A 26529-nucleotide genomic window follows, 5' to 3' on the forward strand; every position below is an offset into this window, starting at 1 on the left:
CACCCCATTACATGTAATGTGAATAAAAGGCTTAAAACTGGGCACAGCAAGTCAGTGGCAGTGATTGACCCAGCCTCTCCTCTACCAGACCCAATGAATCTGTTCCCAGCATCGTTTTAGGTTGATCTCTGCTGCCAGGAAGGGAGAGGGAGGTCACCCCTCACTGCTGACAGCCATCAGCCTCTGGGACTTAGCTCATGTGGAAGAGCAGCACTCTCCATATTGGGACAGCTGGCACTGGGTTGGGTCTGTGTACAGGTCAGTCCACCCCTGGTTACATGTGCAATGTGCAGATTAGGTGCTCTTTTACAACGTACTGTAACAAACCTCTTCAGTAGAGTGAATGGCAACAAGGCAGCTACAGCCAAGGATAAAAAGGCATCAGGTGAATGCCTGGAGATGCCACACAGGAAAAGCTCCACACAACAGTTCTGGGATTGCACATACAGAGACTGAGATTTTATTCATACATTTATTATTTACACAAGCTACCTCTAATAACTGCAAGAGACTGACCTTGACTCTCCTAGGTTTAAATAAGGTTACGGACCAGCACACATGGTTGGACAGGGTTAATGCTGTTAGTGGCACTGGTGGCACCAAGGCAGCGGGATGCTGAAGGGTTCATCCTGCGTGTGTGGCTCCGGGTGGCTGCGCTGGGAGCAACTCCTGAGTGTCTGGACAGAACCACACCATTAATGCCACCACAGACCAGAATAATGCCCACACGTGCAGGTAAGTAAAAAAAGTCTTTATATATATATACATAAAAAAGCATTAATTCTGTTTATTGCACAAAGGAAGATTTAAACTAAACTAATACTGCAGGGTTATGTATCCCTTTCCTTTGTTCGAGCTGTTCACCAGGCAGACTATCGGTTGTCATTTTGCTGTATCCTAGCCAATAAATTCCAGCCACAAGGTGCAGTAATTCCACATCCCTCCCCTACTTCGGATGCAGCGCGTCAGCTTTCCTGGGAAACAAAGCCATTGCGTGCTCATCCTCTGCAACTGGAAGGAACAGGAAGCCCAGGGAGAACTTGCCAACTCACTATTTCCTCAGGTCATAAACAAGGTGCCATGTTCTATTTCAGCCTCCACCCTGTAAGTAGGTTACATTAAGATCCATCTTGCCCCAGAAATGCGTAAGGGGCAAGGAGATTATTTGCAGAAGCAGCTCCCCCTGCCCATACCCTTGTTGCAAAGGATCCCTCCCCCCCTTTTTTATTCAATACAGCCAAATTCAGGATCCCGGAGTGCAATGGTCAGATGAATAGACACAGCCACTGAAGAAGAATGAATGACCTGTTTCCCCTCGAGTATGCTCTCACCAAGCATGTGACTTGAAATAAAAAGCTGAAGAAACCCTCCTTAAAACTTATGGCTGTCACAGCACAAGTTAAAACTGCTTCTCCAAACCCCAAATGTCATTAAAAGGAATTGGCATTTCCCCCATGGACAGTCATTAGTTGTAACAACTTGGTTTCGGTATTCCACTGTGTTACCTCTGAGCAGCCTTCCCTTGCACTGGAAGACTGGAAAAGGCCGCTCAGGTTTCTTCAGACATTCAAATAACTCTTATGAAGCAGAATTACCAGAAAGACAGAGCTTGTCTGCAGAAGGAAGAGGTGAAGGGTACAGAAAGGATAAATAGCTTATAACCTGGGGCATTTGCACTGCAGTGGAACAGTAGGTAAACCCCCTTGGTAAAACATGGAAGCTTTGCTCCTGTCAATGTAAACATGTTGAGTGTTTCAAGAAGCTCCTCCAGAGATGCTCTCTTAGCTTCTGAACGCTTCCCAGCCTATAGCCTCTGCTTTCTACTTCCTCTCCAACCACGCTGTAATTGGTGCCAATCGGGAAGTGATTGGGATGTAGTTATGTGTGGACCAAAGGCCACCCAGGACCAGCAGTTAATGGGAAAAGTCTTTACTTTCCCAAGTAAAGACTGTTGTGATCAACTCCTGGCAATGTAGATGCTACCTGCAGCACAAGAGATGTTTCTTTGATTGGTGTTTGTGTGGGATTGGCAAAAATCCCTTTTAGTTCAAGGGCATGGATTTTCTACCTTAGTTGCACAATTCCATAGTAAAAGCTGCAGTGGGATAACTGGCATCAGTGGGGTGTGCTGGGGGAGATATCTCAGGCTGCTATTCAAGATGGAACATCCCCGAGGTCTCACCTCTTCTGGTTGCTATTACCTGTCCCACTCGTGTTAGCCACAAAGAGCTACACCTCAAGAAGCCCTCTGCAGAGCCAGGGCTTCCGAATTCTCCCAGATTCTTCTGTGCTTCCTTTTCAAGTCGAGTCATCCAACCCTTTATTTGGGTGCTCAGAGCTTGACTTGCACAGCCTGTCCATGATCCCCTGCAGCATAGGTTGAACAATGCCCAAGAGAGGGCGCTGGGAGGAGTCTCCGTCCCAGCAGGCTTCCATCAGCTGCCAGCATTCCTCATCAAACACCGGGAGACGCTCCGGGCGAACTCCTGGAAAATGGAGAGTGACCTGGTTACCATCAGCACAGCTCAAACCAGAGAAGACACTGCCTGATGCTCACTGCTCCAGTGCAGGCTGAAGTGACCCAAGCAGACTGGCTGGGGTCTAATGCTCCTGATAAAGGCTTACACTTAGCATTGGTGCTGACATCCTTGGGAGCATTGCTGGGTTTGCTCAGGAGATCATGCACACTTCCAGGGGATGGCCAACTCAGTGATTCTCCTAAAATCCCAGACTCGTTTGGGTTGGAAGGGACCTTAAAGCTCATCCAGTCCCACGGGCAGGGACACTTTCCACTAGAGCAGCTTGCTCCGAGCCCCTGTGTCCAACCTGGCCTTGAACACTGCCAGGGATGGGGCAGCCACAGCTTCTCTGGGCACCCTGGGCCAGCGCCTCAGCACCCTCACAGGGAAGAGCTTCTGCTTAAGAGCTCATCTCAGTCTCCCTTTGGGCAGGTTAAAGCCGTTTTCATTGGAGCTTCCTCTTTGCAACTGTTTGGGAGCAAACTCAGGTCCCCTCCAACTCATAGCGGTGGCTGTGGGAGCCAGTTCAACAGAACAAGCACTGAGTGCAGCCTCCTGACCAAATAAATACAGGACTCACTCATCTGAGTTAAACCTTTTTCACATGAGAAGGGGAGAGTTTATATGGACAGGAACTAAAGAGACAAAGAAGTGAAACATTCCAACCCTATGAGGCAAGCACAAAGGATTAAGCTACCATAAAACACACACTGCACCTACACAAGCATGAGAGTAAGTTCATGTTTTGGGGAAGAACTCTGTGTTTTACTTGACATTCAGCTTCCTCACCATGATGCACACTACAATGTACAGATCACCACAGCATCCAGAAACTGCAGGGGATTAAACATTCCTTAGGGGATCAGGCCTGGCTGGTTCTGGGGCCTGGTTTACTTCCTAAGTGTTGTACTATTCACATGGCTCAAGCAGTGTGCTGGCAGAGTTCTACAACACTATGGCAAAGAGGTGGTTAATTGAAAGCCTGTTTTATCCCTGCTGGTTTTAGTTAGACTTAGAGAGTATCTCCAAGTTTAACTCTTTAGACTGCCAGTAAAGCAACAGAACTTGTATTTCTACCTTTTGGTTACAAGGGCTAAGAATGAATTTCCTCCTCTCCTCCCGTTATACTCAAGCAGCAAAGTACCAACCAAGGGAGTTCAAATAAGCCATTTATACCTCTTCTGACATTGTTCCAAAGGTGATCTTTGCTTGCACATCTCTCGAAAGCCTCTGGTAACTTCACGTGCCCCGAACAGATGTACCAGAACAGAATGCCAAATGCATAAACATCCACTGAGTTATCGTACTTCCCTGTGACAAAACCACATGTGATCAGCAGGACAAACAGCACCTTCATCACTGCAAACCCAGCAGTCTGAAAGCTAATGCCAGTGTTGCACTGCCTCAACTTAAAGCCACAACTTCAACACCTGAAGGCAAGGCTTGTGTGAAGCCAAGGAACCCAGCAGGAGTCATTGCCAAAGGTGGAGGGATAAGAGTTAACACCTTCTGGCTCTCAGAGGATTCATGCACTTAACCTGGACCAGCAGTTCCCAGGCTGAGGCTCACAGATCACTGCAGGTGCTTGGATTTCAGCACCACCATCTGTAAGGCTCAGTTCTGCTGCTGCTGGGGGTCTGTCAGAGCCAACATCAGCCTCAACCCAGAAGCTGGGCAATTTCACCCACTGAATTAGAACAGACTGAGCACACTAAGAGCCAATGCTCACCCCTGTAAGGCCAAGTCTAAGCTGTAGGCATGAGTATTTCACTGTTAAGAACCACCTGAATGATACTGTCTAAACCAAATTGAAGCAACCCTATTTGTGTAATTGTAATCTTGTCCAAGCAGGGCAGCATCTCAGACCAAAAGGATTCTGTATGGACCCGGGCGCTACCCTAAGATGCTTGCTCAGGAGAAATGTTTAGAGAGTGCTTGCTAGAAGCACAACTCGCAGCGAATTTGAACACACTCCACATGTTACTAACAGCCTGGAAATCCCTTCCAGGGGACCCTTTCTGCAGTATTTGCCTATGAAAGCCAAATATTTCCAGCTTCCTAAGAACTAAGAATTTAACTTCCCAATTGCCAAGAGGATTAACAACTTCAGCAAAGCTTATGAATCCCAGAGTTCTCTTTCAAGTAAGCAAAAATGTAAGACTGATTTAAAATACAGGAAAACACAGAGAGCACGCGTTGTAAGCAGGTTTGCTGCTGGGGTTTGGGTTTGGTTTATTACTAAGCAAGTTGGGATCCTAATTCAAAGGAATGGCCCTCAAACCTCAAGGCAGAGCAGGACAGCAGCGGATTCAGTCAATGAGCATACCTGTAAAGAGCTCAGGAGCCATATGAATGGGTGTGCCTACAATACTGCCAGACATCATGGCTTCTGGTTTGCAGAACCCCAAGTCAGTGATTTTGGCTCGATTCTTTTTGTCAAGCTGTAGAAGAATTCATACACAGGCAGCTGATGACCACACTTATCAGGTTCAGGATTGCTTTTCAACCGTTTAACACTGAGGGGTTGGGCCTCTGTCCCTAAATCAGCTTCTCTGATTCCTTGTCTGCTCTTGAACATTTACCTTGCTCAGCTCAGCAACAAGACATGCCTTCACTTGTCTTCTCCATAGGGGGTGTGGTTGGGATTTAACAGAATCGGAACTGGAAGTCCTACTTGTAGCTCAAGCTCTGCACCTTCAAGAGAAGTCACTCTACTGCTCCCTTGCCCCTAGACGTTCTGCCTGAGAAATGAGCTAGGGAACCCTCATTGCAAGGCAAGTTGTGGCTGAGACCACAAGTTAAAAGATCCTGTATGAAGGAAGCTATTATTTCATTTCCATTATGCTTCTCCCTCCCACTAAAAGGACCTTGTAAGATTTCAGGATTAGCCACATACAAAAGTTTTCCTTACCAAGACATTTTTGAGTTTGATATCCCGGTGCACAAGTCCCTGACTGTGAAGATAACGGATTCCTTCCACTACATCCAAGGCGATCTGTAATCGTGTTTCTAATTCTAGCCCAGCCTGAAGAACAAACACAGATTTCATTCCTACAAATGTGCCAAAAAAACACTGAAAACTAAGCAATTCTACCTCTGGTTTACACATTAACAGGTATTTAGATGTGGACTGGTTTAATGTAGGGATATAACACATATATACACAGAGATTGTGGTTACCTTTAGTCCTGTATAGAGGTCTCTGTGCAACCGTTCCATTATCAGGAGGACGGCAATGCTGGAGCCTCCTCCATAGCCATAGTCAATCACAGAGCCATGGAGATGCACAAGCCTCTCGTGTGTCTGCAGAGACCTAGAAGCAGTTCAGCACAGACCCGGTCAATTTTATACCTTCCTCCCCAGGCTAAGCCTCACCTTGTGAAAGACAAATGTGCAGTAGCTGCAGCTTTAGCACAACAGTACAATACACTTACACCATGCAGTAACAGTTCACAGCACCCCACAGCTCTGAGGACCATAGCGATATACATCTGCCCAATCCAATAAAACTCAAGAAAGCCCGTTAGAGGTTATAGCAGCAAAGAAACACTGCAGGATTTCAGCTGTCTGCACTGCAGTACCTGCCTGCAGCTCTTGACTGAAAACAAGCTGGTTTCTGCAGTACAGACCCATCACTTTCCTTTGTGAATTCAGACAGGACAAAGGCAGATTGAATCATCCCTCCTTTCCCAACACCAAAAAGCAGGTGAGAAGAACCATTTGCTGTCATACTCAACTCTAATTTACTTTGCATTTGAACAGCACACACACCAGAGAATCAGATGAAGACAGGAAGGAGCATGCCTGCCTACCATGCTGTGCCTGGTGCATTTCTGCAGTGGCACTGGCAAGCTGTCCTGCCTCTGCTAGAAGGGGCAGCTTCATGAGGTCAAAGTCACTGGTTGCAGCACAGAATTATAATAAGCAAGGTTGTGCCTATGCAAACAGCATCTGTTTGCAGCATTAAAGTTAAGGAGATCCATGTGCAATGAGACAAGTGCTCATGATACACACCTCATATAGTGAAACTCGAGTGCAAGGTCATTCCAGTGCTTCTCATCCGGAGGAACAACAGACTTAAGTGCACATGGGAAATGCCCTCCCCAGCTGTCACACAGATAGACCACACCATACTGTCCCCGGCCCAGCTCACGGCCCAGCTTTGGTTTCCCTGGAAGGCACAACATCCATTTAGTCAGACTTCAAACCATGTTTATTGCTTCCTGTAGACCATCAGGCTGGCAGCCCAGAGCCTGGCACAGGCCAGCAGCTGCACCATCCAACTACGTGTCAGATGGAGGCTCACAGAAGCACTTGAGTGAAAAGCAAAACAGCCCCCCCCCCCCATTACACCCACTGGCTGCTTCAGGAGGGAGCAGGAGATAATCCAGAGAACATCAAGCACAACGTTCACCGTGTAACAGCACATCCTGAAGGGATCTGCTCTCCAGCGAGAGCCGTGCCAGCCGAGGAGCGTGGTCCTTCCGCACCTTCAGCCACAGGTCTTCTGTTCTCTCCAGCCTGCCAGAATGGCCATCTTCTAACTGCAAGAGATAGCCCACATACACTGCAATCCTGCCTGCTTTGAAGCCTCCTGTAAAGAGGTCAATGGTCCTTGTACAACTGAGTAAAGATCCTACTTAAAGCATGCCTAAAAGCAGGACCTTGTATTAGGGCCCTCGAATCAGCTCTGCCACGACTGCCTACAGAATGGCAGCATTAACTGCATGAGCTGCAATTTTAGCTCTCTCTGCAATTAAAAACCCTCTTTCCAGACGTGGCAGGGTACAAAACAAAGCCTCCTCAACAGCTCCACACACTTACCTGACGCAGAGAAGCTGCAAAAGCCTCATGGGAACTGTTTAGCCTAGTCCGGAACTGGCTGCAAATGCTCTTGGCTAACTTGGATGCACTAAGGCTCTCAATAGCATCGTGAGCAACTTTCCTCTTCCAGTCACTGGTGATGGCAGGAGGGCTGACCCATGTAATCCTCTGGATTATCTACTCAAACAGGAGAGAGAATTAAGGTACTAGCACAAAAACCCCACAAAGGGTCAGTCCACTTACTCACACTGCTTAGGTACCTGTGATAATGCTGTCATCTGCACATAGAATTGCAATAAACTACTAACAATTTAGAGTTAACATGTTGTTGTCGTCGTTGTTGTACACACACACTAAGAGATCCGATTCTTCCTCAATACCTGCTCAGTTCATTTCTACATGCCAACCATCCTTTCATGTCTGGCCAAGAACACACTTGGCTGGACAACCACCATTTGGAAAAGCACAGTTGTGGTGCAGCTTCTCAGCTAAGAACAGGCACAGCATGAGCAGTAACCCAGAGAACTGGTCCCAAACTGATGAAAGCATCAGGGAAGCAGCTTTTTGGGGGACAGACGCTGTCAAGGTGTGGAAATCCTTGCTGTGGGCATACACCACATCCCTGAAATTGCTGGCTGATGAAGATGCCCTGCTCCACCCTTTATTAGAAGCCACAGAAATCCAGCTCTGCACAGCCAGGCTGGATCCTTCCCCCAGGCTGAAGGAAGAATCGGAAGGTTTGGTACCACTCCATCTGCACTGCACCTATTCGGGGGAAAAAAGTCATATTCCTTCCAACCACACAAGGAATCTCAAGGGGAGGAAGCAGTAAAGGTCATCAACAGCTCAGAGAAAGAACTTCAGAAAGGTGAATGCTTTAACAGGCAGGAATTTAAAGCAAAGACCTGAGGAAATCTGGGCTGCTCTGGAGAGAGGAGGGTGAACTGACACTGCAAAACAAGCAAAGCACCCACAAGAAACCCCAAAACCCCCACCAGTTACCCAAAACAAACAGCAAGTTCAAAATGCTGACCATCACAACAAAAAGGAAACACCAAAGAGATACTTCCTTCACATCATGTATTAGTATCCCCAGTAGAAAACTATACACACAGCTTTAACGGGAAAGCAACAGCTTTCCAATGCATGGGCCCAGAGCCAAAAGTTAGAGGGCACCTGCTCCAAAAGCACTTCACTGCACAGTGACAGGTACCAGAAATCAATGCTAAAGATGCCCATACCTGTTTGATCTGTTCCCACAACATCCTGGTTACTGTTGAGCCAGAGTGGAAAGTGACTTCAACATGATAGGCTGCATTTAGGATCTGGAAAGCAGGGGAAAGATGAAAGATGGGAACTGGGCAAGCTTTAATCACTATAAAATGTGCCAGACCCTGCAAAAATGAGATGGGATACTCCTTGATTCACTTGGTTCAACTTATTTCCTGTATTAAGCTCATAGGTGTTTCTATCTGGATCCTATATGCAGATACTGGAAAGGTAAGTACTGGGCCTTTACGTGAGTATTCTCCGGTTTTAGAACCTCCCTTGATGCCACCAGACCCACCCAGAGCTCTGTTCCTCTCATTTCAGTGAGCATTTCTCCTCCCACCCCTGCTGGATCAGGATACAGACAATTACTAAGGATACTCTAGAGAGCCATTTAAGCCACCAGACCTGTTTGAGATAATTGCTTGTGATGTGTACAGAAACATCCTTGGACTTCTCCCAGCTTCTTGCAGGATGTACTGAAACCTCCCAGGACTCCTCCAGGCTCTTCAGGCACCTCTCCAGAGTCCCTACAAAGCTCTCTCGCAGGTAGTCCACGGAACTGATCAACTTGTTGGCAACTGCTTGGTTTAACCGAGAAATAATCAGCTCCTGGATTTGCTTAATACAACACTTGATGTCCTTGGAACTCACAGGTTCCCCGTTCTCAGGAATGATGATATCTGCATCAAAGAAAAGAAAGAGGCATCTTCTGTATTCAACACAGCATCAGCGCACCAATGGCTGAGAGCTGCTTGGAGTGGTTTGTAGAGGAGCTCCAGCACAGCCCCAGCTGGTGTCTGAATTCACAGGATACTCACCACCAGCACTCTGTAGCTACTACAGGTTTAAAGCGATGACAAGACAACTATCACCTCAATAATCACACGGCAGAAGCATACAGCTGTATTTCTATCTAAAGAAGTACAGGCCAGGAGATGCTTCCAGGCCATCCATAAGCACTGCTGGATGTTGAATGTTCTGAAGGAAGTGACAGAACAGCCACCCTGCTTCCAGGACACCTTTTTGCTGGTCCCTGGAAAGGTTCATTACCACCTTGGTATTTTTAAACAAACACTGAGCAATCACTGCTCCCACACTGAGTACTACTACGTTACTACCAGGAGATGAAGACCTTGTCTCTGGAGTTTGGCCAACATCAGTCTAGTGCACTTAACACAAACCCAGTGATCGGCAGATGGCATTAGCTCCTTCAAATAACACCTTCCTTCTTTTAGGGTACTACTGCAAATACTGGTATCCAACAAGATGCTACACTCTAAGTGATGCCTGCTGTGCAAATAAATACATACACATATTTACTGCAGGTGGTTTATCTTGTGCTGCCCCTAAATATACTCCTAGATGTAAAGGAACCTGAACTCAGGTACTACAGTGCTCCAGCTCTGGGAAGAGTGAGAGACAGAACACAGGAATTACCTGTCTTGCTAATGGAGCAGTAGCAGCCTACACAGGTAGAATTAACACACTACTGTTAGTGTATACTAGCTCATTGGTGTACTTTATGGCATGCAAATAGGCTAAATTGCAGTTAAAACAAGCTCTTTATGAGGACTACATTTTTGTGGGGGCATTACAAAGCAACCATTTCAAGGAACAGGAAAGATCTCATCCAGCTCCCACCTGCAGAAGCCAAGCCATCAGATCCTAACCTGCAGTATTAAACATAAACCAGTACTCATTATATGCTCCATCTCTGGCAGTGTTCAAGGCCAGGCTGGACAGAGCCTTGGGTGACATTGCCTAGTGTGAAATGTCCCTGCCTATGGCAGGAGACTGGAACTGGATGATCTTAAGGTCCTTTCCAACCCAAACCATTCCATGATTCTATGAAACCTCTACTTGGAAGCAGAGGAGAAAAAGGAGAGCTGTGAAATATCCAACCTACAACTTTACACTGTGATGTTTATGACAGACCCCATATCCCTGCAGACAAACTCTGGGCAGCCTCTCACCCTCTGCAGTTCACACATCCTTGTGTGCACTTCCAGCTCCTGTGCTCCTGGAAGTTGTGCTACAAGAAGATGAAGTGAGAATCCTTCCATTTGCCAGACCCACACACTGAATGCCAAGCAGAGGCCTCAGGAGCACAGTATGTTTTGTAGATTTGGGGGGGGGGGGGGTTTAAAAGGAGAACTTTACCTACCCAGAAGGATTTTATTTTAGGAGGTTTTAAGACCCAAAAGTCTTACGCAAGCCTCTCAAAGGAATCACACAAAGTACAAATCAAACCTTCGCTGCTACATCTCAAAGAGCTGTTTTTTCTTAGGACAGATTTATTCCCAAGTCTCGGCACACCCCCTGGGGCAGAGTAGGGAGAGTTCTTTTCTTCTTCAGCAGAATAAGAAATGAAAGCAGCAAAGTCACATACCCTGAGAACTGTGCAGCAAGCTCTGGGGGGAAAGGCCTGATTTGTAGGAAACTAAGACTGTGTTTAGGGGCAGCACAAGATAAAACACCTGCAGTAAGTATGTGCATGTATTTCTTTGCACACAAGGCTCAGGCCTCATTTAAGGACAGTGCTTTTTACTCACAAGATGCTGTAGGTAAGTTCTCTGTGTTTTACTTCTGAGTTTTCTTGCCTAGGCTGTCATTAACCTTCCCTTAGCAGACAGCAAGGGAAGCCACTCTTCTTCAAAGCCCTCAACCTCTGCATTCCCATTACTCTCCCAGTAGTAGTTACCTTTGAATTCCATATTAGCAGCATCCTCCAAGAGCTCCTCCTTCATATTGCTGAGAGTCTCTACGATCATGTCCTTCATCTCCTCTTGCTTGCGGTTGGCGATGTTCATCAGTGACTCGTAGAGCTCATTCTCCTTCTTGCGGGTGTACTCCAGCCTCTTGGGGGTGATCTGCAGGTCCCGCTGCATGTCAAAGGCCTGGTTGATGAAGATGTTGAGGCAGCGGCAGTGCACCTCATTTAAACTGGTGGCTGCTTCCACCAGGTGCTTCTGAAGGACCTGCCTGGAAAAGGTGCTCAGGAGCCGGAGCTTCTCGAGCTGCTCCACCAGCATGCTTTGAGCATCAGCGTCAGCACCAGGCACCCCGCAGCTGCAGTGGTTGCTACTCAGGTACTCCAAGTCCATCAGTTGGCAGTAAAGGGAGGACTTTTCCTGTTCAGTTTTTTTGGGAGAGATCAGGTCAGCCCCCACCTCGGGCACTTTGAAGAAGAAAATGGGCAAAGAGAATTTCTCTTTGATTTGGCGCAGTTCGTTCTCATCTGATGAGGAAAGTTCTGCCTCGCTGATGGCAAAAACGACCACAGGCAAGACCTGGTTCACGTACTCCCCAAGGGTGGCTTCAGCAGACTGGAATCCACGACATGGTGCTACCACAACGTCCACTTCCTAGCAAGGGAGGAAGTTAAAAACACAGGGTTTTGTACAGAGCCTTTTGGAAACGGATATATCCAAAAATGCACCACAATTCCTTCATGAAGAGCAAAAGGAGAAACGCCCAAACCCTTTCGAGCAGTTATGGAGTCTCACATACAACATCATGCTCTTATCTTGTACTAAGTTATTAGTATTATTGTACTAAGTTATTAGTTATTACTCTGATTTCGAACTAAGCCTTTGAGTTCCAGCTTAGTTCAGATCAAAACTTAGAACAAGATTCCCAAAGTGCTCCATGTCATTCCTCAGCCTACAGCTGCCCCATTTTGCAACCTCTCCCACTGATGTTTACCAAAGCTGCAGCTCTTTGAGGAGATACCCACACCACCAGTTTTCAGGGCAGCTTCCAACAGCAGAAAGCACCACACCAGGCACTACTGCCAAGACAAAGGCAGCACAACAACCGATTCCAAAGAGTAGGCAGCCAAAGGACAGACGGGGGAACAGATGGTTGTAACCAAGCTTTAGTTCTGACTTTCTTCAGATCCAAATGAAAACCAAGAGATGGATTTTATTTACTAGCTTTCTTACCACACATCGTTTCACTGCTTTGGTCATGCACTTGCTGGGATGACATCTTGGTAACCCTACTAAAAAGGGCCGGTTTTGAACCTGCTTCCTTCTCTTCCAAGGGAGGAGATGAGACTCACTTCTGGATGTGCAGGAAGTGTTCAAATTGCATGTATGACCCCAGTAAAACAGAATTCCAGCCTAGTCTGGGTTAGAAGGGACCTTAAAGCTCCTCCAGCTCCAACCCCTGCCACGGGCAGGGACCCCTTCCACTGGAGCAGCTTGCTCCAAGCCCCTGTGTCCAACCTGGCCTTGAACACTGCCAGGGATGGGGCAGCCACAGCTTCTCTGGGCACCCTGGGCCAGCGCCTCAGCACCCTCCCAGGGAAGAGCTTCTGCCTAAGAGCTCATCTCAGTCTCCCCTCTGGCAGGTTCAAGCCATTCCCCTTGGCCTGTCCCTACAGACCCTTGCCCAAAGCCCCTCTCCAGGTTTCCTGCAGCCCCCTAAGGAAAGGAAGTGTCAAAGGCTTTGAACTGAAGCCCGAATCTCTGACCTGTAACAGGGGTGATAACTGAGCAGTCTTCAATCAAGTTTTCTCCTCCAGAAAAATGGGGAGACTTGATGAAAATGTGAACAAAATGAGGAGGCCTGACCCCATCTCCCACTTGCTCTCAGAGCCAGCAGGGAAACCTTATGGCCACGGGCCTCTGCAGTGCTGAACTCAAACCTGAGTGATGCACCGGAGGCTGGAGCAGGATGTGGAGTGCTGCAATGTTCACCAGAAGGGCTGAGTCACCCCAGGCACTGTAAACACAGGAGGAAGCCAGTGCTGTCTCTAGGAGACAGGGAGGAAACCAACACAGCAGCAACTGGGTCTCCTCCTTCCATAGAGGCCACTCAGCCTTTTCCAGAGAGCATCAGTAACATTCCTTGCTCCCCTTCTTTTAAATGGCCTACGGAATTTAAGCACAGGCCGTGCAGCTTCATACGATTAGGGATCAAGTCTTCTATGGGAATACCTCTGACTCACACCGGATTCCTGGAATTTTTAAGGTGGTTCTCACGAGGTCACACTGCTAGAAACACGCTTGGAACACTTCTGACAGAGCTGGAAGCATGAAATTGCTCTTAAGTAACTTCACTCCTCTTTTCCTTAACTAAAAGGCCCTTTTTCAAACATGAAAGCCTCCCACTTAGCAACCCGGACATCAGGAATGCAAAGATCAGTCAGAGCTCTTCCACTTGTGATGCAGAGGTGCCTGTCAACACCAGTACAAAAGGGTCTAAAGAGAAGACCATGCAGACACCATGTACTCATCCCTGGATTCAGAGTTGCGATGCTAGGATGACCGCTGCATCCCATCATCCTAGAATAAAAATTAAGGATCAAGTAGGTCTTGACCTACAGTAAGACAAGTGGAGTCTCCCTGAATGCACTCAGGGACCACTCAAGTGCTGCTTTCCTCAGTCAACATCAGTTAGAAAGCATTTATCTGCTGCATCCCAAGAGGACCTGCTCCTGTTTTGCCAGGCTGGGGGCAGTTCAATCACTGCTTGCTCTGTGAGCTGAGGTGCTGAGAAGCTAAACCCAATTTAGTCCCATTTTTACCCAAACTCCTCCCAAGCAGATCAGGATGGAAGGCCCAGCTCAGGCTTTTGCTAAACCAATTTGAATACTCTGCCTTCCAAGAATAGTCTGTGAATCACTCAAGTCTGACAGTTACTGCATTTATGACATATGGGAGCTAATTCCACTGCCTCCCTATTAATCTGTGGTGTATATTTACCCCCAGATCCTACTTGGGATTTTTGTGTTTGTTTTTATACACACTCCCCCCCAAGTTGGTCGGAAATCTTCCCATTTTATTCTGCTTCCATGAGGATCCAAAGCTGAAGTTCAGGAGCTCTCATCTAGAGAGACTCTAAGAAAGCTGAACACCTCTGGTCTCCAGCAAACACTGCTGATCAGATCAGGGCACATTCTGCCAAGTTTTCCAAACCTGGAAGATTCATTAAAATAATACATTAAAATAATGACCCAATAGGTACTTAACTACATCCTTTGCTGCTTGTAATAACTCCTGATTCATACAACGTGAATCACAGCTGTAGGACCTGAAGAGATGTAACAATAAACCCAAACTACTTCAGTTCTCCTGCCAGAGCTCACAGAACCATCTTGTCTTTCTTCAGCCACCTTCCAGCTTTACCAGAGCAGCTGAAAATGCTTCTTTCCCTACAAGTCCTGGCTAAAACTCTTCAGACTGAGACCCAGAGTCCCATGAGGCACAAAGCAAGACAAATGCACGAAGCAGCAGCTTTCAGCCCTGAGACCCTCCTCCCATTCAGCTGCACCCTCCAGAGGAAAACCAGTCCTTCAGAGAAGTCCCTTTCAGCTTCCAGGCACAACTGATAAGATTTAGGAAAAGAGCCAACTGTTGCCTCCCAGTATAAATCTAACAATCTGTCCATTTAGCTGGATTACTCCCCATGACCTAGATGCATTCCTGTGCAGTGATCCCCAAGGAACAGAGCAGCTTTGCCAACATTTTTCCTTCCCTGAGATTTTAAGTTTAAAAATAACCAAGTTCACCAACCTATTAGCACAAAATGGTGCTCCCATAGCAGCCAAGCCACGCTAATGGAACTTTTTGGCTACCTCTTCACCCCCTTTTCTGTGTAAGACATCCTCTGAGGAAGCACGATCCCACCCTGGATGTCAGACTCAACTGCTCCACTGGCAGTTCAGTACTCAAAAGTGGTGTATTCTGCACTTGCACTGAATTTATCTCCAAGTGACAGAAAGCAGTTTAGTTAATATTTGGATACTGTTAACTTACTAATAACTCAGCCATTCCTTCCTCGGAGCAACGGCTAACCAGCTTTAGCACACAAGTATGTGCACCAAGGAGCCTGACTCAGCAATAGGTGCCTGCACAGGCCAGCAGCGTGTCATGTAGGTGCTCCAGCCAGCTCCAGTTCAGGTTAAATATAAGAAGTTGTTTCCTGTGAGGGTGCTGGCCCAGGGTGCCCAGAGAAGCTGTGGCTGCCCCATCCCTGGCAGTGGTCAAGGCCAGGTTGGACAGAGCCTTGGGTGACATGGTCCAGTGTGAGGTGTCCCTGTCCATAGCAGGGGGTTGGAACTGGATGATCTTAAGGCCCTTTCCAACTCCACCTATTCCATGAGTCTATGAACAGGGGGTTCTAGGTACATGGTGTGGTAAAACTCAGGTTGATTTCCTCCCCCTCTGCCCAAAAGGTGCTGAGCTCCTCGAAATTCTTTGGTCCCTTAAGCTCTGTACTGAATATCATGTTAGCAGCAAGCACGCAACTGTTATTGGGCTCCTGGTTCTGTTTCACAAGTTAAGAAGGTCCTTCGGAGCAGTTCTGCAGACATGACACTTTGGATAGCATCCAAAAACCCTCATCCATTATTGCTCCAGATCCATATTCCACTTATTACAGGAATAGTGCCCACGAGCAGCAGACATTCACTTTAAGAACTGTCATCCTGGGGTGTGTGGGCAGAGCTGGAGAACTCACATTAGCTGGAAGGGTGGAAAAACCCACATGCCTCTCAACAGGAGCTCAGACTCCTGTGATGTAGCAGGAGGTTATCCCTAACCCTGTTACCTGCTAAAACACACTACGTTCTCCCATCAGCTTTAAAACTGTGTTCATCCTTTAGCCCCTTGAATTCATGGAAGGAGACCTTCGCCTCCATGTGAAGCTAGCTGTGATTGACCCTCCCTTCTTCTATTGGAAGAGCTTTATATTTCACCAACCCTTTTCATATCCATCTGAGTAGCTGTTTTCATCTAAGTGGCCTAAATATAACCAAAGGCAGACAGAGGCATCTTTGTCACTCACATGAGAAATCTGAAAGAGGGTTGTAAACTGCCCAAATAAATGCAAAGCTAAATCCTCTTCTCTCATAGCAAGGCAGAAGATCCAGAACAGACATTTGCTTTGCAGCACCAGGAGCTGGGCTGGCGCTCTCTGCGGAAGCACTGGATGCCTCACAGAGTTTATACAAACATGGCTCTTCTGTCCTCTCTCTGTGGATACTGGAAGTCACAGAAGCACCACAACAGAGCATTGATGTGGCTGATCTCATTAGGATAGGCTTAAACGTAGCTACAGACTGGCTTTGTCAACCATATTTCAAACTGATGCATACTGGGTCTTCATTTGCTGCCTATTTCCAATCGCATGTCCAGAAAAAACTTACCTTGCTATTTTATTGTTCAGCTCTGACATTCAGGCTCTCATTCATGTGACAAGAGATCCTATTCACGCAATTTCTATTTAAGAATTCTCTATTCCAGATATTCCCCTTTTTTGCCAAGCACAACGCTCCACAAGTATTCTACTGCAATAGCAAAGGCTCAGTGTAAGATACGAAACGCAATGGATGCTTATGGAAGCTATAAAAAGCTATGAAATACAGCCCCCACCTTTAAAGCTCTTTGCTAAACACCAAACTGCAACATTCAGGACAGGAACGTGTTATACAGACAAGTCAAAGTCACAAAGCAAGATGCAATGTTAGGAACAGCTCTGAGACCAGACTCCCACCTTCTAGTTCTTAACATCCTCAGCTTCCATTGGCACCACAGGGATGTAAAGAGCCATCCTCTCAAAGGAAGTCAGGTCATTTTATCAGATGTTGGATTAAGAAGCTTTTTTCCTTGTATGACAGCTTGTAGCTACTATCAGACAGCAAAGCTAACTCTGAATGACCTGGAAACTGGAGTAAAACTTGAGAAGGCACTTGGAGTTCCATGTGAGTAAGCTTGGCTTCCGAGATGGATGCAAACATTACAGAAGAATGCTAATGCTCAGAGTTGACATGGAAACAGAGCACACAAACAGATGGTGATGTCCAGTTAAAATCCTAACACCAAACTTCCAGCTCCCCTATTAAAATGAATTCCTGTGTTGGAGAGTTTTCACCATTTGCTTTATTATGGCCTATAACTGTTATATCTGAAGTTCATTATGACAATGGTACATGGACACCAAGTTACCTTTAGCAGTGAGTAGGGCAGCATGACCTCCAACTCCGCTATCTGGTGAGCAGGATCTTCACTGTCCCCGTGGATCTCTAGGTCCTCCTCTGGTATGGTGTCCCAGTGCCCACGGTGGGCTGCCATCATCTGGACCAGTTCATACTGCCCAGGCAGGGCCAGGCTAATCCGGGTTTGTGTCCCATGGGTGAAACGGATCCGGCGCCTCTTGCAGTTCTCCTCGTTGGTGATTTTGGTGGTGGGGAGCAGCTTCTCCCCCAGCAGGATGTTGAGTAACTGGCATTTGGCACTGCAGTTCTGGCCAAGGATCAGCAGGCAAGGGTGCCAGCTCACGGTTCGCTGCAGCTGCTCTTCTTCATGGCAAGGGAAGGCGATGAAACTCTGCCCTAGAGTTGAGGACAGGCTGCATTAGGGCAGGTTGGCTGAACAAGAAGTCTCCTATCTCCAAGCCAGATGTTCACACATCACTGTCCCACAGCCTCCTAAGAAATCCACATAGCACCAAGACTTTGCTTATGTCCCTGAAACAAGCGTCAGCAACTCAGCATGTCTACCAACCCAACACAAAGATCCACAGCAGGTTGAGCCTGCAAAGCCATCAAGACAACTTGCTACCTATTCCAGGCAGAATAGGTTCTCCCCACCTATTCCACCCAAAAGCATTTACACAGAGCTCTCTTCAGCAGGTTAATGGGAGGCTCTAAGAGTCAAGAGGCAACTGTTGTCAAGGCTGAAACAACCAAAGGACTAATTTTGCCTTGGGTTGGAACAGTGTTTTGCCTTGCTCCGGAGTTCAAGGAGGCCCAGTGGGTCACCAAGGCTAATTCTTGCCCAGTTTTGATGCCTTGGCTGCACAGAACGTTCCTATTGCATACCAGAAATAAACTCAACTATGAATAGGTGATAGTTCCACCCACACACTTCAAAATGCCAAATACTTTGCATTGACCAAATCCCACGAGTATTACTGCACAAGCTGGTTGACCAAAGGCTAAGATCATTGATATTAAAGCAGCAAAAGCTCCTTTCTAGCCTCAGGAGAAGATTCTTGCTAAATTACTTTTCTCAGGAGGTAGATTACAAGACCCAGTTTGCTGAGACAGGGCAGCAGAACCAACAGCCTCTGTCAGCAAGCACAGTCCCAGCTCATGCATTCACCAGGATAGAGATGAGCCCAAGTCAAACACTCTGCCAGCAGCCAGAAGGTTCCTAGTGCAGCCTAAACACAAGGGAGCTTTGCTCCCTTGAGCACAGCAACAGGACATTCCTCTCCTAACCTACAGAGTTGAAACAGGCACAGTTTGCCAGATATTCTTATGGATTTTAAGAAGATTAAAGCTGTAAAAGGAAACAACGTCTGTATCTTCTTCAGAGTAGCAGGACTCACCTTACCCATCCTCCATCTGCAGCACCACTTGTACCATCCCACTAACCAGGTCCTTTGAATTCTTAGTCCAGGGTGCCACAACTCCTTGCATTTGCCTTACCACACTGATTCAGTCTCAGCCCTGAACTTAGCTTCTGTACTCTTTTACAAGTCCTAAATACAGCTTTTCCCACGCTCAGCCATCGAAGCTGAAGTCTAAGCAGCTTTGTGTTACCTTATGCATAGCAACAGAATAATTCTGGTAGTACAAAGAAAACGGGATACAAATTCCCCATCTGCTGCACTTGAGCACAGTCCCTGCAGCACAGAGCAGCCAGTGTTCCACCACAGGCAGAGAGCTGGCCTGTATTCCCAGGGCTGAAGGCAGATGGAACCCAAGAACAAAATGGCAAATGGTGACAGCAGTCCCAAAAGAGCTGCCAAATCTCACAGCTATAACCCAGTACGACTGCCCTGGTATCACGCAAAGCATCAGGATGCCAGTTTAAAGAAGCACCAGCAGGGACTCTCTAGGGGAAGGTCCTGCTTCCTCAGGGCTATTAAAATTCTTTTAATGAATCATGTTCTGGCATCCAAAATCGTTTCAGCATCTCAAGGCCCAAGATGGATCCTTCCATCCCATACAACACTAAGGGAAACCCCTCTCTGTCTCTCAGCAAGCCCCTCTTCTGGACCTCTGCCCCACACAGCCTCAGATGCTGGACCCATAAACCAACAGCTTGGAAAAAGCTTATGGGGGACATCACTTGAAGTGGGGCTGCTCAGAACCATAAGAAGCCTTTCAAGACCCAGAGCTATAGCAGAGTGGCCACATGAACTGAAGGGCAGAATCTGGGCAGCAGCTCAGAAAGAGAAAATTCAGCAAAAAGCCACAAACAGGACATTGAAGCCTTCATCTACAAGATAAAGAATTTCTTTGATCTGATTCCATCTATTGAAGCTTCAACTGGAATTCAGGCTCGCTCTTCGGCTGTACACACATCGAACCACCTCTGCACAGGCTTTAGAGAAGAAAAGAAGAGGCTGGTTGCACCCTCTCCTCATTCTGGGTGGCCTCTGCTCTTACAGGTATTTACTGTCAGTAGAGAATGACTGAAATACAGCAGCTCCACTCAATTATTGAAGCACAGGATGGATATAGAAATCCTGCATCTTTCACTTTCCATCTTTCCATGCACACAACCTCCCTGTGATGGGTCAACAAGTTTACTACAAGTGGTTATCAGTAACAAAGCCATTACACTTAACATTGTCACAGTGAAATACTCCGAGTGCAAACCTGGAACCAGCACCAGAAGCCAGATTCAGTTGTCTCATAGAATCGTAGAATGGTTTGGGTTAGAAAGGACATTAAGATCATCCAGTTCTAACTCCCTGCCACGGGCAGGGACACCTCACCCTAGACCATGCCACCTAAGGCTTTGCCCAACCTGGTCTTGAACACTGCCAGAGACGAGCATTCACCACTTCACAACTAATCCAGTGCACCATCAAGGCACCCAAATCATGGCAGTGGTTTAACGCTGCACAAATCCATCACTGGGCATCTTACAGCAACCTCAAGCTCTCAAACCCAAAGCAAGGGCACGGTGATGGAGCTATTGCTCACATTCTGCATTGCAGAAAGTGTATCACTATTTCTGCACATCTGAATAAGATACAAGGTGAAAACCCTCATAAAGGGTGATGCCACCACTCGGAACATAAAAGAATTTAAGCACAGAGGAATATGAGCCCCCCGATTACCTAACAAAAACCAGATTTAGATCTTGCTTCCTGAAGAGATGCAGGGATACTCCCATATCTATGGGAACAGCTCCTGTTTGTGACAGAAGTTTTGCCAAAGGTCTTAGTGGCTGGTACGTACCGTGTCAATGTACTGTACCACTGGGAGACATGTGATAAAGACATCAAAACAAATGGCTGCAGGGGGAGTCCTCAAGTGCATGCATCCTGTTAAGCCTCTTTTGATGAAAGGAGGCCTGTCCATAAACAAGGACGCCTCTCACCAAGACTCATTTCATAATTCACTCAAACACTTGACAGATGAATCCTAGGTTGAGTTTATGGAATTTTAGGTTGAGAAGCCATGAGCATTTACTCACTCCCTCTTCAAGAAGGCCAACTACACTCCTGGTCTCACTTGTCTTCCTATTCTATCTTCAATAGTACACACACACACAACAGTGCTTAACTAAGGCTGGACCTTCATACTTATTGCAAATACTGCTACCTTTCACAGGAATCTATCCATTCCTGATGGTTGCCAGAAAGCCAATTGCATCCTGGGCTGCATCAAAAGGAGCATGACCAGCAGGTCAAAGCAGGTGATCATGCCCCTCTCCCCTGCCCTCATGAAACCCCACTTGCAGCATTGTGTGCAGTTCTGGTGTCCCCCACATAAGAAGGACATGGAGCTGTTGGAGTAAGTCCAGAGGAGGCCAAGAGGATGAGCAGGGGCTGGAGCAGCTCCCGTATGAAGACAGGCTGAGAAAGTTGGGGCTGTTCAGACTGGAGAAGAGAAGCTGCGTGGAGACCTCAGAGCAGCTTCCAGTGTCTGAAGGGGGCTACAAGGATGCTGGAGAGGGACTCTTCATCAGGGACTGCAGTGACAGGACAAGGGGTGATGGGTTCCAACTGAAACAGGGGAAGTTCAGGTTGGAGATAAGGAAGAAATTCTTCCCTGGGAGGGTGGAGAGGCGCTGGACCAGAGAAGTGGTAAATGCCCCATCCCTGGCAGTGTTCAAGGCCAGGCTGGACAGAGCCTTGGGCGACACCATCTAGTGTTGGGGCGCCCCAGCCCATGGCAGGGGGTTGGAACTGGATGATCTTAAGGTCCTTTCCAACCCAAACCATTCTATGATTCACAGCATACTTTGACCACTACAAGACTTATTATTAACCCACCCAGTTCTATAAATTAAGCTTTGGTTCCACCACACACCTATCAGCACAGTGGTGTGAATTCCTGCTCAATACCCCAAAATACACAGCTGCTACACCATTAGTATCTCCCATGGGCTGCAGAACCCAGCTTCATCTTCTGCTTATCTTGAAGCTTGTTAGCAAGTGCCTCCTCCCATCTGTTTGAGGACTTCTTTCACAGGTACCCTCCCAGCCACCCCTCAACACATTATCTAGTCTTAAACCCCATCTTCTCATGTTGACACACCTCATAGCACAATAGCAGCCCCAACCTTTTGAGCATCACAGTGATACAGGCAGAGTAGTCACACTTTAACCAGGATATAGACCCTCTGTCAACACAGCAGCAGGATGAGAACTCTTCTAACCCCTCTGGTTAATACATTCACCCCCTATGAAAGGCATTTCTGTAGAGTCATTAGGCTACCAAGCCCATGGCTTTCCACATACACTCATTAAGATAACACCAGAGCTGCTGGCCAGAACTCTGGAGATGTTGTGCTCTGAGTACAAGAGGCTTACTTGTTACACAAGTAAACTCAGTTCACTTGTGACATAAGGCAAAAGAAATACCCAAAATCTCAGGCTCCTTGGCCAAGAGTTCAAATTATTTCAAGCACAGAATGAAGCAAACTACTGTTAGTAGAAAGGGTTGTGCTGGTTTGGGTTTCTTCTTAGTATCTTTACGTATTTGAGTAAAATCTGCTACTGAGTCCCTAAGAATATTGTTTTACAGGAAGGTAGTACACAACACACAGGAATAAAGAGCTGTCAGAGCCGCACAGGCTCAAGCTGCAGATTGTCAGGGTACCTCAACACATCATTCTTCAAAGCCTACTCATGACAAAGCAGACCTGGAGAACACACAACATTTCCTTGAATGCTTCAGAAACAGACAGCGCAAGTAACTCTTCCTCCTCCCCTCATAAACAGTAGCTGGAAGGCAGTTCTTTTTTCCCCTTGAATTTACTACGAAGAGTAACTCCTGGTGCCGAGGCCACAGAGGAGGCATTCGGCCAATGACAATCCTTCAGTGACAAACATTGCCCATCACGCTCCTAAGCAGAGGAGGGTGGGATATAAAAGCAAGCAGATATTTGCTCCTTCGAGTACCCAACCCTGGCTGACCCAGCTTACCTGAAAGGTCAGTGGCTACCACACAGCTTAGCAGATACTCAGGTCTGATTTTAGACACAGTAACTCAGGCTGTGCTTTAGGTTGCTTGAGTTGACTCCAGGGGCAGTTACCTATGTTATCTATGCTGGTACAGCAGCTTACAGGTGTCTCAAGAGCAAACCCCTTCACATTTGGTTTGTTTCCAAGCCATCTGAATTTACTCTCCCAGTTTATTTTTGCACTTCAAGCCCAGCAGTAAGTGTCCTGCCCATTTACCTTCCTGCTCTTTGTGTTGCACAAAAGATCAGCACTCACAGACTAATGCCCACTGCAGAAGGTCTGCAGGATTATTTGGTCACAACTCCTCTCCCTTTGACACCATCTGTAGAGCAGATTCAAGGCAAAAGTGGTTCTGTCAGTGAGAATTGTGCTCCTTAACCCCCTGAGAGTTCAAATGACCTCTCCATATCAGACAGGGGAAAGGAGCTTTATCCCCAGCCATGAACTGTCAGAGAGAAATGTCCAACACAACTAAAACTTTATGGAAACAAGAAGCTTTGTCCAAATACCAAGGCTCTGGGCTATGCATCTTCCCACATCTTACACAAATCCATCATCAATGGCTCCTCATACTCACTGCTTCACAGTTATCATGCAGCCTCCCTATTCCCCCAAGTGCTGCTCTTCATCCTCTCCTCTTCCCGCACTCCCCTCAAAACAACTTCCCACCTTCCAGCAGCTTTATTGGCTTGCGTGTGCCCTGCCTGGAACACGTCACCACTTCACCAGCTTCAAACCTACTGAGTTGAGGTCTCTTTTACAAGAAAGGTCAATGTTAGCCAACCTCTGCCGCCTGAAACCCCGAACCAAGAGGCCACACTGTTATTACTTTGCATGAACAAGCTCTGAAGCAGTCAGAGCCTCTCTTTGGGGCCCTAGCATTTAAGGGCCAGTTGGCAACAGACTGAGCAGAAGTCAAACTGGGTCAAGGGAGGTATTTAAACACAAAAGGTTCTAAGTGCTCTGTATCAGAAACACCAGGTTTGGTGATATCTGTGTCCTGCGTCAGGAATGCTGCATCCCCACCTACAGAGCTCTATGAGCAGACTTGCAAAGATGCCATCTGACCAGCAACAGTAAACCATACAAGAAGTCACCGAGCAGAAGAGGAACTCCAGGGAAGTGCTGCCATTCAAACAGCATTGAGACCCACGGAAAATGAGGGAAAGCAACTAGTTCCTGCTGCTCGGCAGTCAGAGAGATGTAAACAGAGATAGCACACTTGTACATTCCCTTCTGTTCTGACAGTTTCCATGCATGTGCTTGACCTTGGCTGGCCACCACATGCCCCCCAAGCTGCTCTATCACTGCCCTCCTCAGTAAGGGAGGGAGGAGAGAATAGAAGATGGAAAAGAAAGCCCTTGTGGGTCAAGATAAAGGCAGTTTAATAAAGCAAAAGCAAAGGCCCCATGGAGAAGCAAAGGCAAACAACAGATTTATTCTCTGCTTCCCATCAGCAGGCGATGTCCAGCCACTTCCCATGAAGCACAGGTGGCAGTGGCTCCAGAAGACAACTGCCATAAAAACAAATACCCCCTGCTCCTCCTTTCTCTCAGCCTGTGTCGCCAGGCCATGGGCACTATGGGACAGTCCTGGCTATATCCCCTCCCACTGCTCAGCACCAGCCCAGGCCCTGGTGGGTTAACAACACCATTCTAGCTCAATACACACAGCACTGTGGGGCTGCTAGGTGTTAAATTAAGCCCATCTCTGCCAGACCTGACACAGTGGGACAGCCCTGCTTTTACACAGGGTGACAGAAGAGCTCAGCAGCACTTCAGATGAAGGGTAAGCCAGGAATGGACAAGTATTGTGGACAAACAGCCAAGAGAGGTGACGCAGGAGCCATTCAGAAATGAATAAAGGCCTTTATAATGTCTTATGTCACAGTAAACTTCTCACAAGCCAGTCTTACGTACAGAGTCGTGCACACGGGAGGAAGACAGCCTGCAACTGCGACAGACAAGGATGAAGGTGATGAATGAAGCCCAGCACTATCCCTGCTATTATCCACAACCAACACACTGCGATGCACACCAGCCCCATGAGCTGCACACTGAGGCGCTGCATCTTCCTACCCCTCCCCCCGCAGCTCCCAGACCCCATAAGGATCAAGATGATGAGCAGAAGGACCCCCCAAAGCCTCTCACACCACCGAGACAGCTCTCCATAAGCACTCCCACCCCATCGAGCCCCCCATTCCAGACCCAGCAGCTCCCCACAGCCCACCCCCGGCCTTCCCAACCCTCTCAACACCCCTCGGCTCACCCCACAGCACCACGTTTACCCCTACAGCCGGCCTCCATTGCCCACACACACACCCTCGGCACAGGCCTCCCCGCCCGCCCCAGGCCCGGCCTTCCCCGTCCCCCTCTCACCGTCCTGCGGGGCCCCGTCCCCGGGCGCGGGGGGGAGGCCGTCGCCAAGCGACGCCGAGGGGAAGGGGTGCCCCTGGGAGTACTTGACGTCGCGGAAGAACTTCTTGGTCTCGCGGAGGTTGTGCTGCAGGCGCGCCAGGTGCCGGTTGTAGTGGCCGAAGGAGCGACACAGGTCTCGGATCACCCCGCCGGGACCCCGCCATAGAGAGACCCCTTCACACTCCATGTCGTCTAGGTCCGTTCCGCTATCCCCTCCCCACCGCGGGGGACACTCGGCCCCTGCCAGCCTGCCGCCCCAGACGCTCCGCCCGCCCCAAGGGAACGGCGAGGCCCCGGCGGCCGGGCCTTCCTCGCTTCCCCCCACCCACCCCTCCCGCCTCCCCTACCCCCGCCGCCGCCTTCCTCCGCAGGGGCAGCGCCTCGGCAAACCGCGCTGCGCGCTGCGCGGAACCTTTATCGGAGCGCCGCGGGGCAAAGGGGGAGGAGGCCGGGCGGACCCCGGCCAGCGGGGCATGCCGGGAGATGTAGTTCGGGGGAGCAAGGAGCCTGCGCGCCTCGCGGGGCACGCTGGGAGTTGTAGTCTTGCCGTGCTCCCCGGGGGCAGGGCTCACCTCGCCGCGCTCCGGGGAGCGCAGAAGAGATTTCATCATTAATTACAATTAGAACCAATTAATAAACAATTAATAGCAATTAACAACCGTATTGAAAGGGGGCACAAAGCCCGCGCCGCGCCCCAGCTGCTCGCCCCGTCCCCGCGCTGTCGGCCCGGCTCGGCGGGCGCGCCAGCACCGCGCGCCGCAACAGCTCCTCGCCGCCAATCACCGCCAATCACGGCCTCCGGCCCCGCCCCTCGCCCCTCGCCATTGGCCAGCGCAGCCGCCACTCAGGCCCCGGCGGCGGCGGCGGCGGCGGCGATGCCGATGCCGGTGCCGGCGGGCGCGGAGCCGCCGCGGCGCGGAGCCGCCGCCCGGCCCGGGCGCGGCGGGGGGGGCGCGGGCGCGGCGGGGGGGGCGCGCAGCCCGCGGGCCCCGCAGCGGCCGCCCGGGCGCCGCCCGCCGCCGCCGCCGCGGCCGTAAGGCTCCCCCGCCGCCCGG

General features: G+C 48.6%; 1 protein-coding gene across 4 annotated transcripts; it reads right to left on the reverse strand.

The window, feature by feature from the left end:
* Positions 1 to 442: 442 nt before the first annotated feature.
* DSTYK (dual serine/threonine and tyrosine protein kinase) lies at positions 443 to 25780 on the reverse strand. Of its 4 annotated transcripts, none has more exons than XR_013958332.1 (14): positions 25436 to 25780; positions 17570 to 17955; positions 11317 to 11980; positions 9021 to 9295; positions 8585 to 8668; positions 7344 to 7520; positions 6934 to 7063; positions 6534 to 6690; positions 5700 to 5832; positions 5431 to 5544; positions 4846 to 4960; positions 3696 to 3830; positions 2202 to 2486; positions 443 to 677 (listed from the first exon to the last, which is right to left on the reverse strand). XR_013958332.1 is itself a non-coding variant. In XM_080632759.1 (13 exons), the coding sequence occupies exons 1-13, from the start codon at positions 25659 to 25661 to the stop codon at positions 2299 to 2301; spliced, it is 2784 nt and encodes a 927-aa protein (XP_080488885.1). In that variant the 5' UTR covers positions 25662 to 25718; the 3' UTR covers positions 443 to 2298. The 4 variants fall into 4 exon arrangements, 2 of the variants coding, with proteins under 2 accessions (XP_080488885.1, XP_080488884.1); XR_013958333.1 differs by having other exon boundaries at positions 443 to 1102; XM_080632759.1 differs by having other exon boundaries at positions 443 to 2486; positions 25436 to 25718.
* Between the last annotated feature and the right edge of the window lie 749 nt (positions 25781 to 26529).

Source organism: Psittacula echo (assembly GCF_963264785.1).
Source record: "Psittacula echo genome assembly, chromosome: 22".
NCBI lineage: Eukaryota > Metazoa > Chordata > Aves > Psittaciformes > Psittacidae > Psittacula > Psittacula echo.

Coding starts and splice junctions, on each gene's coding strand:
- DSTYK (XM_080632759.1), bottom strand. CDS start 25,661: ATGGAGTGTGAAGGGGTCTCTCTATGGCGGGGTCCCGGCGGGGTGATC. Junction 17,956..25,435: donor GGACGGGGCCCCGCAGGACG/GTGAGAGGGGGA, acceptor CCTCAACTCTAG/GGCAGAGTTTCATCGCCTTC. Junction 8,669..9,020: donor CAAGCAATTATCTCAAACAG/GTCTGGTGGCTT, acceptor CCTGCTTTCCAG/ATCCTAAATGCAGCCTATCA.